The sequence below is a fragment of the Strongylocentrotus purpuratus genome, unplaced genomic scaffold, assembly GCF_000002235.5.
Source record: "Strongylocentrotus purpuratus isolate Spur 01 unplaced genomic scaffold, Spur_5.0 spur5_scaffold_4, whole genome shotgun sequence".
NCBI classification, from domain to species: Eukaryota; Metazoa; Echinodermata; class Echinoidea; order Camarodonta; family Strongylocentrotidae; genus Strongylocentrotus; species Strongylocentrotus purpuratus.
Window position 1 is genome coordinate 29,840,300 of NW_022145610.1, and position 14,135 is coordinate 29,854,434.

The 14,135-nt window shown below is 37.2% G+C and overlaps 1 protein-coding gene and 1 long non-coding RNA gene across 2 annotated transcripts; one reads left to right on the plus strand and one right to left on the minus strand.

Annotated features, from left to right (window-relative positions):
- Positions 1-2,425: 2,425 nt before the first annotated feature.
- On the minus strand, positions 2,426-6,486 carry LOC115929134 (ATP-dependent DNA helicase pfh1-like). The gene is made up of 2 exons (XM_030997423.1): positions 4,322-6,486; positions 2,426-3,069 (listed from the first exon to the last, which is right to left on the minus strand). The coding sequence occupies exons 1-2, from the start codon at positions 6,153-6,155 to the stop codon at positions 2,624-2,626; spliced, it is 2,280 nt and encodes a 759-aa protein (XP_030853283.1). The 5' UTR covers positions 6,156-6,486; the 3' UTR covers positions 2,426-2,623.
- Positions 6,487-9,014: 2,528 nt separating this feature from the next.
- Positions 9,015-12,327, plus strand: LOC105440016. Its single transcript, XR_004066335.1, has 3 exons — positions 9,015-9,125; positions 11,032-11,293; positions 11,624-12,327. It is a non-coding gene; the product is annotated as an uncharacterized LOC105440016 (long non-coding RNA).
- The last annotated feature ends 1,808 nt before the right edge of the window (positions 12,328-14,135 follow it).

Below are 14,135 nucleotides of genomic sequence, written 5' to 3' on the forward strand. Positions count from 1 at the left end.
AAATCATGTTCAAAGCACTAAACAAAGCTTATCAAATCAAAGTCAAAGCTAAATTGCATAGACCTATCTACATGCATGTAAATGACATTCTGCACCAAACTTTACATCACGCTATTTCCTTGGCGATCTAAAAAAGAACCGCAATGCAATATTACAAATGGTAAGCACCTATCATCTTCAAACACATTTTAAAAGAAATAAATTTTAAAAACAGCATATCCAATTAAATTTGATATACTAAAATAAAAGCACATACTGAAAAGAGCAGCATTGTACAAATCTCTGAAAAGGGCATTTTAACATGTATATATATTTAACAGAAATGGAATACATATATAAAACAGGTACATAAACAAGATACCTACTGATTATATGAAAGGCCCCCTACATAGCAAGTGAGATATAAGCTCAGATTAACACAATAACAATAAAACTAAACACAATGTACATTATGGATAATCCCTAACAGCCCTATATACCTCTTTGTTACAGCAAGCAAGACACTGCTATGTATAGTGAATGCAGTAGATATTGACAGTTGATCGTAAGGTACCACTATATATGGGGTAAATGTTGCAAATAAACTGACATTATAATCATAATCCAATATTGACTATTCACGAAACAAACTGGATATGTGACCTCTAAAGACATAAAATTGTAGTGTACAAACATGTGCCATTGAAAATCATAATCGTGTAATATATGACAATATAACAAATTACAGTGAATTGTCTTTCGCTGTACTACTAAGATCTGTTATCCTGATGTTAAAAAGAAAACAAACAGTAACTGTTATCAATGATATCCATCAGATTCTGTTTCATATATCAGCAACATCAACCAATATAAGAATTACGGTAATGCCAAGATAAGAAGAGTGACATGCATGTATAACTTCTTTTCCCAGGGAGCATGCATAAGATCTATCTTTACAATATATCACTCAAAACACTGTGTGAATACAAGGATTTACAAACTTACAGAAAAATAAACGTGTTAAATCCCCGAAATCTTGCAAAGTATGTGCAAAGTTAACACAAATGTAATAAAATACATCATGAATGTCGCTTTGTTTCTGCATCCCCCCCCCCTCTCTCTCTCTCTTTCTCTACTATTCACCCTCTCTCTTCCTCTGTCTCAAATAAGATACAACTATAAATGAATGAGAGCGTAAAAGGAATTGAACAATCAGAAACAAAAACTATCATATAAAAATACATGTAGTTACATGGAAGTGCACACAAAATCCCAAAAATATCTTGTGTGGAACAAAGGTATATGTTTACATTGTCATACCAGTAAAAATAAGACTAAAATCACACAGACACATGGTATCAGAAAATAAATGTAAGAATCAGAGGTGGAAAATTGGACATGAACACACGATAGTATGAATAAAGAAAAAAAAAGTATGCTGAGCCATACAGAGTGGCATTCAAAATGTCTTGGTCGAGATCGAGGCTACTTCTGCCACAATGCTGTTATGACAGAACCGTAAACACTCCCCAAGGCCTAGTCTTCGCTGAACCAGGTATCACAGGAGGGCTGAAATCCTTGGGTGATGTTACCGCTGTGTGTTGGACGATGAGGACAGCCTTCTGACTTGAGGGCGGTAGTTTGTTTGAACTGGTGAGCAAAGGGATATGGTGGTGCACTGTCATTGGTGACTAGGGTTGTAGAAATGAGCTTTGCAACGTTGCGCTTTGCAGTCATCTGAAGAAGTTATCTGAAGAAGTGAAATAAAAAAAATCATTTGAAGATTAGGAATATAAACAGTACTAAATGTTTGTTTTTTAAAAGTGTTAACCTCATTAATGAACGCATTTGACATAAAAAGTGTTCCGTCTATGCAACCCCAATGTAACATTTTCAAAGCAAAAAGATATGTCATAGAATTGCCAATTTACTCCAGGTGTGCCAATTTTGTGGGAATCACTTGTGTAGTGGCCGAGGTCAGCCATCTATCAGGAGGAGCTTGACATAACTCTGTACAGTAGGGTTAGGCTTTTTCAAACATTTTAGTTTGGCAATCTTTCCTTACCCTGTAAAGGTCCCGAAACATTTCATGTATATGCTGGTGTTCCATACTTCTGCCACAATGCTGTTTTGGTGACAGAGCCGTAAACACTCCCCAAGGCCTAGTCTTCGCTGAACCAGGTATCACCGGAGGGCTGAAGTCCTGGGGTGATGTTACCGCTGTGTGTTGGACGATGAGGACAGCCTTCTGACTCGAGGGCGGTAGTTTGTTTCAACTGGTGACCAAAGGGATATGGTGGTGCACTGTCATTGGTGACTAGGGTTGTAGAAATGAGCTTTGCAACGTTGCGCTTAGCAGTCATCTGAAGAAGTTATCTGAAGAAGTGAAATAAAAAAATCATTTGAAGATTAGGAATATAAACAGTACTAAATGTTTCTTTTTAAAAAGTGTTAACATTATTTAATGAAAGCATTTGACTTAAAAAGTATTCTGTCTATGCACCCCCAATGTAACATTTTCAAAGCAAAAAGATATGTCATAGAATTGCCAAATTACTCCAGGTGTAAAGGGCCTCCTTCCTTTTTTTACAAAAAACAGGACGCTAAACATGTTCTATTTTTTTATTTGGCCTTACAATAAATATCAAAATGCAATCTTAACAGCTTCGTGGTAACTATAATATGTAGGGATGACCTCTGTTTCCAATAAATCTAGTCCTTTGCTGTACACATGATCTATCATTGTTCCCTTCTCAGTAGTAGCATTTACAACATGCTGTTTGTAACCTTTATTACACATTAGCTTGTTTACCTGTGAAGAACCTTTAAACAAATCCTCATTAAAATCTCCCATCACAATACACCTAATGCTTCTTTTGTGTAATGCATCTAGCAAATTGTCTAATGATTCACAGAATGATTTGATACTATATGATGGAGGTCGATAAACAACTGAAATCACAACAGAAACTGGTTTGGTGACAAGAATTGCAATAAACTCTAAGTTGTCGACAGATATGTCTAATCTACTTGAATATGTATTCTTGATATACATTCCAACACCTCCATGCGATTGTTCTTTGAGTACATTTAGTAGGAGACCAGCCTGTAGGTCCCGTGACCAATCTCGGGGAACAAAGGTTTGAAAGTGTTTTTGTGTTCCTTGATGAATACCGAACAATTTTGACTTGGGCTGCCCCCTCGAAAATCCCAGGCATTTTCGTGAGGGGTCAACAAAGGTCATACAGGGTAGAAATTCAAATATACTCCAATCGTGTCGATATGCATATCAAACTACTCGTCTGGTCATGAGGATTGAAAAAATGTATAGTTTGCTATACCTCCGACCTTAAATGAGGGCGCTATGGTAAAAAACGTTGAAAGGTCAACACACTTTTGACTGGTGGTCAAATTCACCAACACAGTGAACCTTATCAAATTTCATATCAAATTATTCGTCTGGTCATAAGGATTACAAAAATGTATAGTTTGTTATACCTCTGACCTTAAGTGAGGGCGTTATGGTCAAAAAGGTCAATGCACTTTAGACTGGTGGTCAAATTCACCAACACAATTAACATTGTCCGATTCTAATGATTTTAGTGTCTAATAATATGTTTTCTGACATAACAAATTCAACTTAGCAACTTTTAAAACCAAAAGTGGTTGCCATAACCTTGAAATTTCCCTCAAACCCATGGATAAGAAGTTATATATGTTTGTCACCGAAACGGCAGCCATTTTGAATGTACATGGTCAAGGTAAGTACTTTTAATTTTGAAAGTTGTATAGTTGAATTTGCCGTGTCAGAAAACATATTATAAGACACTAAAATCATTAGAATCGGACAATGTTAACTGTGTTGGTAAATTTGACCACCAGTCTAGAGTGCATTGACCTTTTTTACCATAGCGCCCTAATTTAAGGTCGGAGGTATAACAAACTATACATTTTTGGAATCCTCATGACCAGACGAGTAATTTGGTATGAAATTTGATAAGGTTCACTGTGTTGGTGAATTTGACCACCAGTCAAAATTGTGTTGACCTTTCAACGTTTTTGACCATAGCGCCCTCATTTAAGGTCGGAGGTATAGCAAACTATACATTTTTTGAATCCTCATGACCAGACGAGTAGTTTGATATGCATATCGACACGATTGGAGTATATTTGAATTTCTACCCTGTATGACCTTTGTTGACCCCTCACGAAAATGCCTGGGATTTTCGAGGGGGCAGCCCAAGTCAAAATTGTTCGGTATTCATCAAGGAACACAAAAACACTTTCAAACCTTTGTTCCCCGAGATTGGTCACGGGACCTACAGGCTGGTCTCCTACTAATTTCCAACTCCAGAATTACAGTATGAAAGATGTCGTGGCTGATGATAAAATCGAAAGTTATCTAAAACAACGTCACAGAGATCATTATCATTAATCCATGTTTCGGTCAAGCAAATACAATCTACATTCACAAATTGGCACTGGGATTTGAAATCGATAAAATGCTGTTTTAATCCTTGTACATTTTGCATTACCAAAGAAAAGTTATAATCGTGAATATCTTCAGAAGTTTCATTCTCGATAAACGGCTTCATAATCTCAATGCGTTCTTTAATTTCTGGATTACAATATATACGTTTAGGATCAAAATGTTCTATCACAAGTCCAGATAACGAAGTAACGCGACTAAGCCCAACATATGCCTGTCCAGATTGAAATACATTTTTTAATGATACAACAGCTTTGTCTAATGTCGAACCTTGTACTTTATGAATTGTGCAAGCATAAGCAAGCTTAAGTGGAAATTGTTTTCTCACATATTTCTTACCAATGGATTCTTGAGACATTTCGATTGAATGAATACCAATATCGGCCTTCTCAAAATTAACTTTGATGCAAACTGGATTCAAATTTGTATGATCCGTTATTATTTCTGTTACATTTCCGAAACATCCATTTGTCAGGCCTTTACTAACATCAATGTTTTTGAGCAACATCACTCTAGCATTAACTGCAATCCACAGATAAGGAGGCAACTGGGTTTTCATCTTTGTATAAGGTTTTTCCCGTATTTGATTTCCTTTTTTAACATCTTTGTCCATGTCTTGTGCTTTTACGCATATCACATCTCCACATTTTGTATGCAATAATTTCTTGTTCCAAGCATCTACTTCATTGTTACATGCATAGATATGCAGAGCATTTTCACATTCTTCACCAGTCTCACAGGACTTGAGCATTGCTAGGTCTTCATCACAGAGAATCTCTTCCCCTTGTTTTACACGTAATCTATTTAAGAGAAAAGCGAATTGGGTATCGTCTTTTTGTCTCATAATGTCTTCAAGTTCTACTTTCTTGAAATTAGCATTCCACAATGCACCATTGAGTGTGTCTTTATATAAAGGAGTTCCTAAGACTGGAGGTAACTGATACATGTCTCCCACAGCAATAACTGAAACACCAGCAAAAGCAGTTTGATCGCGTGATTGTTTTATTTGTCGTAGGCGGCCGTGAATGTAAGACATCATCTTTTGATCTACCATTGATACTTCATCTATGATTAAAATTTGCAATTCAGCCAGCTTATTTCGAAGGACACTTATTTTCTCATCACTCAGCGGTTGATACAGTACTTGTGCATTGATTGGAATAGAAAGAATACTATGTATAGTATGGCCATTGATATTGTATGCAGCTACTCCGGTTGGAGCCATTTTCAATACTGAGACATCATCAGGATGTGGCAACATTCGGGCTAGTATACGTGTTGCTTCATAGTAAAGACATTTGATCAAATGACTCTTTCCGGTGCCAGCACCTCCAGTTAGAAACATATGAAACGGTTCGACCGATTTTCCATTTACTCTATCTAAACACCACTGTCGTATTTTGTAAAAAACACTCTGTTGCTTCTCATTCAAAGACCTCATCAAAGAATGTCCATCTTGTTTGGAAATTTTTACTGAACGTAGTTCGATGCTATAGTCATCTTTTTTCGGTTCATTCTTTAAATCAGGGATATCAAGATCTCCATCACAGTCTTCGACATCTACATTTTCTTTGGGATGTTCAAGTCGCTCTACTTCCTTTTCCGGACATAAAAGACCCCATGCATCTTCGTGTGGACCAAATTTGTCAAGCTGCTCCTGTGCATGATCAATTGCATCGGCATTCATTTCAAACTTTTTTCGGTTAGTACAGACAATTGACCAGACTTTCTCCAATTCACGTCCACATATTTTCACAGAACCTGTCTCGTAGAACTCTTCATGTGTTTCAAATGTTGGGGGCTTTAATTGTCCATCTTCAAAATATGGCAGAAAGAGTTGCAAAATGCTCAAATAATATTTTTCTGGTGAGATGATGGGTGAGAATCGGGGATATCTTACAACTGCATCTCCAGTACGAGTACGCTTCTGAATATACCCCAGATCGTTATCTAATTTAAAGACATTTTTACTTCTTGTACTTGGCGTTTGGGATGCAGTTAAGATTCTGTACTGAGAACAAAACATTGCAAGACACATATCACTGAATTCTGCGTTTCTAGGTCGAGCTTTTTATCTGTCAAGCTTGCTAGGCATGCAAACATTCTCATCATCATCATTATCGTTATCTGGTCTGCTTTTTATAACGCTTAATGGTAAACTCATTCTGACAGGGTTGGGTCCAACAGGAATGAATTCCACTTTCCTAGAACATTCTTTCAATCTGAGACTGCAAACACGATAGACGCTTTCTTGAGCAGACACTTCACGATTTTGTATGTACACCTGGCCAAGTTTTTTCATGCTTTCCTTTGCGTTCTCATTTCCCTCTTTCATTTCTGATAGTGTATGACTCAATAGCAATCCGATTTCTCGTTCAGCTTTTGACATGTAGGATACAATATAAGCCACGCATGCAAATACATTTGTTACGAACTGCAAATCCATGTTGGCATTCCAGCTTCTTAGTAGACTTGGATTAAACTGATTTACCCATACATCTTGTATTTCTCTTTTGATGATTATAGTTTGTTGTGATGCTAATTCATTATGTGCATTCTCAAATTGATTTTGTGTAATGCCAAGCTTTTCAAAGAGATGGTTTACACTGTTGTACTCGATTCCATTGGATAATGCATCTTTAACTGACTTCAACAATTTCTCTGCATCATCTTTAGTCTTTTCAGAAGCTTTAACTTGATCATTGTCCTTTCGCTTATTTTGCACTTTCCCACAATCTGTAGCTGGAATCTCTTCAACGGGTGTTACAATGAATGTTTTTCCAGATGGTGGTCTCGGGAAATTAAATCTACATGCCTTCCCTGTTTTTGTGCAAGATTTAGAATGCTTCTTACTGTGTTGTTGGACCTTGCTTACTATTTCATGCAGTTCTCGATCTTCCTTTTCATCCGGTTTCTGGCAAGAAATGTATTTATCTACGAATTGTACGACATCATCATCATTATCGATACCCAACTGTGGAGCATTTTGAACCCAGAACAAGGCATGAATGTGAGGGGAACCACGAGCTTGATACTCTACTCTCCAAAATGAATCAACTATTTTACCAATCGGTGCAGCGGGAGATAAAATAACTTTCTTCATAAAAGTGTGAAATCTTTTATCAAACATTCTGGCAACTGTTACTGGATTTGATCTTAAAAGATTACATTTTTCTGTATAGTCTAATTCACTCGATTCCCTGGTGTCTCCTTTTTGTCTAAGCAATGTATTCATTAATTCTGGCCATCTCATATCGGCAGATGAGAAAGAAGCAAACCATGTGGGCTTTCCAAGCTGTCTTACCATTGCGAGAACATCTTTTTGTGTCTTTTGCCAGAATGGAGGTGTTCCACGAATTTGCTTTAAAAATTTATAGCCCTTGTCTGATTTTAGTATTTTTTTAACTTTCTCTGCATCTTTTAAATCTGAGGCAGTTATTGAAGACGAATCATCTTTTTTGTTTGGACTTTGCCTTAATGCGATAGAAACTTGTGATATAACCTGTTGAATTTCATAAATATATTGTGCATAAAAGATGTAATCTGTATTCTGAGCAAATCTGTTGTCCACGTGCATCAATCGGTTGTGCAGATAACGTCCCAATGTTATTTTTTCATCTCTTCTATCATGGAATGTTGGTTGACCTTTAGGAAATAATACTGGGAAACATTTGGCCTCATTGCTTTCATCTTGTAGAATTGATACAGGGCTTCTTCCTTCACAAGGAGCACAACATATTATGTCTTCAAAATACTGATCTAATATTTCCTGTCCAATATCTACTGGCTGGAGACACGAGTCTAACTGAATACCGCGTAATCGTTCTTCCATATCGTCTTCAGTGTCATTGTCATCTATTTTTTTTGGTACTTTACTGTTGTCTTGCATGTTTTCATTAGCATTTTTGTCTTTGGACAAAATGTAATCAATTTGTTCTTCCATTTCCTTCCAATATTTGGCTAAACGAGCTTTACCACCCATTTCCACTGCTTCTTCCTTTTCATTATCTTTTTCATTTCGTTCAAGTGAGTTTTCCCATTTCTCATTTACTGTAACATCAAAATACCACTTATTATTTGCTTTTAAATACTGTAGAGCATTAAGCAAGTTAGATTTATCTACAAATCTGTACTCATAACAACCTTTGTAAGACAATTTTCTTTTCAGCTTAACACGGATCAATTGATCTTCAGTCTGTGGTCTTGGCAACATATCTGTTTCAAAAGTGTTTGAAGGGACACAAACAACTGGGCCATGAACACCATTTTGACCACCTTTGGGCAAAGCCATTGGCCCGAATTCACAAAGGAGGTTTAGATTTAACCCAGGCTAAATCGCGTCATAATACGTCATAACCCCGAGCTTTAGACCATGGGTCATTATTTTGGTATTCACAAAGGAAGTTTAGATTTAACCCAGGCTAAATCGCGTCATATTACGTCATATTTTTAGCCTGCTCAGAAGGGTGGTTTAAACAGCGGGCTAAATCTAACCCACGGTTTAACCCACGGTTTAACGCGTCATATGACGTCATACCAACGAGCTTTGGCTTTTTAGCGCAGACGACCGTACAAATTTTGTTGACAAATTTGTGGTGAAACAAAGTGAAGAGACCTTCACAAAGTTGCTGTTTTTTCAACTTTGATAGCCTACATTGTAAGTATTTTTAGTTATTCACAACATATTTGTACCATATTCTCAGTTCTGCTACAATGGAAGCCCAATTGAACATGATTTGTATGCGTAAAAAGTGCACGAATAATAATCTTCATCGTAAGTTGCACAGCCTTTGCGAACATTGTCGCAGAACCTAACGCAACTCGGACCCATGCGTGTGTATTTGTGTTGTGTTGTTTATGTAATCCTGCGAGGCAAGGCAATTTCGCAATAACTGCGAATGTGCCAGCTAACAATACGAAATTAGTTATAACATCACACAATTGTGTGATCCGGGAAGAAAAATATGTTAATCATGACATTTGAGACATTCCTGGCCTCGGGGGGGGGGGGGGGGTAGCGACAGTTCCATTTGTATTTAATTCTGCTCTGCTGATGCTGCTTCTCATCTGACTAACGGAGGAGAACGAAAAATGCCGAAATGAAAATGAAAATTCTTCCACGCTGATGGATTTTACTAGTCTAGTCTAGGCCTACTATATACAGAGACCTGGTCTATCCTAGATCTAGACTAGTCTCTAGTACTACTAGGCCTATACTGACACTTGGTACTGTCTACTGACTGAATAAGACCTGAGCTTGAGCTCGAAGTCGGTGGCAGTGAGACACGCAAACACGACGTGGGCCTAGGCTAGATGATAGATCTAACGTTAGGCCTAGGTCTATAGGCCTATCTAGATCTAACGTTAGTCCTCAGTCTCAAGAAATTAGTCAAAGCACGCCAAACCATGGCATGAATTTATCAAAAGTATTTTGTAAATTATTGTAAAAGATGCAGATCTAGATCTAGAGTCTAGATCTAGATCTAGATCTAGATCTAGAGGTCTAGATCTAGTTAGATCTAGATCATAGATCTAGATCTAGTCTAGACCTAGATCTAGTCTAGATCTAGATCTATTCTAGATTTAGAAATTGAAATGGAATAAAATATTTTTCAAAATAGACCTAGGGTCTAGACCTAGATCTAGATTAGTCTAGACTTTTTAGGTCTAGTCTAGATCTAGGTCTAGTCTAGTACTCTAGACTTTCTAGTAGACCTAGGCCGTAGGGTCTACCGGTATAGACCTCAGGCTCTAGATCTAGAATCTAGTCTATGTGGTCTAGAATCTAGACCTTTGTAAAACTACTTTTCATAAATTCATGCCAAGCCCGCGCCGATGGTTTGTTGTGTTGTGTCTTGAGAAGTTGAGTGTTTGTGTGTCTCACCGTCACTGAGTTCGAGCACACGTCTGAGCTGAATGAGAGGTAGGCCTACTAACTTTGTCTTTAGGCCCATCTAGATCTAGATCTAGACTAGACTCTAGTAGGCTACTGACTGTCGAATGTCTCTACACTCAACTCCTACAAATTTATACTAGTCTACATCATGATCATGTCTAGGCCTAACTGTTACTGTTAGAGTCTACATCAATACATTTTTGTACTTGAATTTTGAAGCAAGTTTAAAATCTGTGCAAGCAAATAGCCAATAAATCAATGTGTGTTCTTCCTAATCTACATGTAATCTTAGTCAAATTCAACCTTTCACATGGGACATCTAATGCTAATTTACATGTACATGTATCTAATTTCACATTTTATCAAGCATGAGTAGATTTTTAACAAAACATGACAGGAATTGGCCCCTACGTTCTTATGGAGGTTCAGTGACATCATCTTTCCTAATTGCCCAATAGTATGAATCAATAGCACTCGTTTCTTTAATGCAATCAAAGTATCGTTAATATTTTGTTTAGAGTTTGCAAAAGCTATTCAAATCAGATTGTCTACAATACAAAGAATGCAAAACATGTAATATCATAGGATTTATTTGATAAACAATGAATGATATTTTTTCATTTCATGTTCTAATTTTAATTCACTTTTTTCTATTTTGTTGTGACAGAGACAGCATGGCTGAATATATTCACCATCTCCGCCAGCTTGATCGGAACAGAGAGTTGATAGGCAGACCTCAGAGAGGCCTTCGTGACCCATGAACCCTTGTGAAGTGTATGATGATGAGTCATTTCGGACCAGGTACTGGTTTTCCAAAGTGACAGCGCTCTACCTCATCAACTTGGTGGATGAAGAGCTGAGGAGGACGACAGACAGACACGACCCAATACCTATACAGGTAGTGACAGCACTTCGATTCTATGCTGTTGGTGAGTAATTTACCTTATTTTGTATTTAGTAAATTTCTATTTAATCTGGGCTGAGCGAAAAAGTAAAAGGGTAAAATTGCGGTTACCATGTTTTGCGGGAGGTTTTTTCATAAACCGGGAGATTCTACATCAAAGCAGGAGGAAGGGCGTGGTGGCGTGAGACTCCCTCTAAATGCAAGAGGGTTGACAGCCCTGATTTAATAAAAAATCTATTCTACAATTTTAAGGACTTTAAACATTTCTCAGTTTGAGAATTTGATCTGGCCATTTAACTTGTAAGAAATTGTACCAGTTGATATTTCACTAAAAGGATTTTTTTTTTTTTTACAGGGTCATTCCAAAAGATGCATGGTGATGAGGCACAACTTTCACAGTCTTCTGTATGCAGAGTCATCAAAGATGTGTCAGAAGCGTTTGCAAGAAGAAGGAAACAATTCATGAAGTTCCCAACATCAAGAGAAGAAGTAAAAGCAACACAGCAGCAGTTCTACCAATACTGCAGGTTGCCAGGTTTTCTAGGTGCAATTGATAGGACTCATGTCTACATCAGGAGTCCTGGTGGAGATCAAGCCCTGTATTTTATTAATAGGAAGAACAGATACTCTATTAATGAAATGAAATTTTCCCCTTTTTTTGGAGATGCTCCCCATTTACTTTTAATTCGATTAATTAAATGACCGATATGAAATTGGTTCACCCTTTAGTTTCTCTGAACGAAACGTACACCCATGCAGTACTGTGGTCTGAAACAATTAGACCGTATGATTTGAAATCTAATGGTTGATATAGTTCCTCCCAAAAACATTTTTGCAAAAGGTACCAACCACTTTGAAAGGGAAATCGTCATCATCTTCATCATTATCAACATCGTCACTGAAATCGTTATTTGACTGCTTCATCACCATCGCCACCGACAACATTGCTGTCATCATTATCATCACTGACATCATTATCGACTTCAACATTGTCTTCGTCAATAACCTTGAATACTTGTTTTGATTATCCATATTAAATCGTCAATATTTAAATATAAATTTCTCTTGTTTGATGGTGTGGTTTTTCTCGTGAAATCATTAAGTTAGGAGGTAAACGTTTTACAAGTGAATGACCTACTTTGTTTATCTTGTTTAATTATTAATATACCATTTGCTGTTATCTATTACTTATAATTACCCAGTACACACCATGAATTAAAAAGGATTCGGTATGTTTCGCTAAATCCAAACACCCACACAGAGCGAGCAAAAGATAAAGAGAGAGATGAAGAAAGAAGGAGAAAGGGTATGTGTGAGAGAGAGAGGTGGAGAAAAAAGAGAAAGAAAAGGGGTACGAGAGGGATTTAAAAAAAAAAATGGAGTTCTAACGAAATAAAAAGATATTTGAGAGAGGTGGGGTGGAGAGCTGGTGAAAAAAGAGAGACAACAAACAAAAAACGAGGAAGGTGAAAGAGTGAGAAATAGAGACGAAATTTACAAAAAAGTTCTTTTCTTTTTGTTTAAATCACTATTCCCTTGAGAAATTCAATAAAGCAGAAAAATTAAGAAGAAAAAAAAAATGAACGCCCCCCCTAAGAAAAGAATTAATACAGCAAATAAACAAATTCAGAAAAAATTAATCCCCCCCCCCTAAGAAAACAATTAATGCCCCCTCCCCCCTAAGAAAAATTAAAAACAAAATTACCCCCACCCCCTGTAAAGCCCCACCCCCTAAGAAAACAATTAATGCCCCCTTCCCCCTATGAAAAATTAAGAACAAAATTAACCCCCCCTAAAAAAAAAACCCATCCCCTAAGAAAACAATTAATGTCCCCTCCCCCCCCCCCCCCCCCCGAATTAGGCCTAATAATTCTTTATCACATGTCAAGACTGCCTTGTTTTTGCTGTCCTCCTATTTTATATGACCAGTAAGCCCGGGTTTTTTTCTCAATACATCTATGCATTTTATGCATTAATGCCAGTATTTTCTATCAGATAGTATTTATCGTAACCTTTCAGCCCTTTCTTTCTACATCATCAACACATTCTAGACTAAACGTCATCGATCGCTTTCGCTGCCTCTACGGAGTCTACGCTATATATAACACGAGTCTACTCTTACTTCGGATTGATTAATTGCTAAACTAAAGTGTGACCTACGCTCTAAAATCATCATAACAATCAACGAAAATGTGATCATATAGCTCTAAGATGAACACTACATCATAGAAAATTTTCACTCTGGTATAAGGGTCGTTTACAGAAGTTTTTTGTGGACTCTTCCACGAAAACTGTCGATGTTTAGTGTGTTGTGATGCCCAGCTGATCATAATTATGTCGGACGATTATAGGCCATAAATTAACAACGATAGTGAGGAATTATTGAGGTAATTTATGCGAAATTCTATAATATTTTGAGGACATCTGTCAGAGAACTGTTTTAGTATGTGAATAGTGGTTTAAAGTCTTATCTCAACTTAGAATCGGTCGGTTTTCAGTCTCTACTTGTAGGCGAAGAGTAATAGCCCAAATACAACTGAATCTGAATCTGGACTTAGCAGACGACGGTGAACTAGGTGGAGTAACCAAGTGTACTGAGCGCGCATGCTCAGTTCAGTGCTTCAATTCTGCGCATGCTCAGTTTATTTTTTTGCTCTCTTAGGCATGCTTAAACCGTGGGTTAAACCGTGGGTTAGATTTAGACCATGGGTTATCTAACCCACGCTTTGTGAATACCGAGCGAGGTTTAAACCGTGGGTTAGATTTAGCCTGGGCTAAATAACCCAGGGTTAGATTTAGCCTGGGTTAAATCTAAACCTCCTTTGTGAATTCGGGCCAATAACTTCATAAAAGGGATATGTAGTGCA

Coding starts and splice junctions, on each gene's coding strand:
- LOC115929134 (XM_030997423.1), bottom strand. CDS start 6,155: ATGAATGCCGATGCAATTGATCATGCACAGGAGCAGCTTGACAAATTT. Junction 3,070..4,321: donor CTGTAATTCTGGAGTTGGAA/ATTAGTAGGAGA, acceptor GTCTCCTACTAA/ATGTACTCAAAGAACAATCG.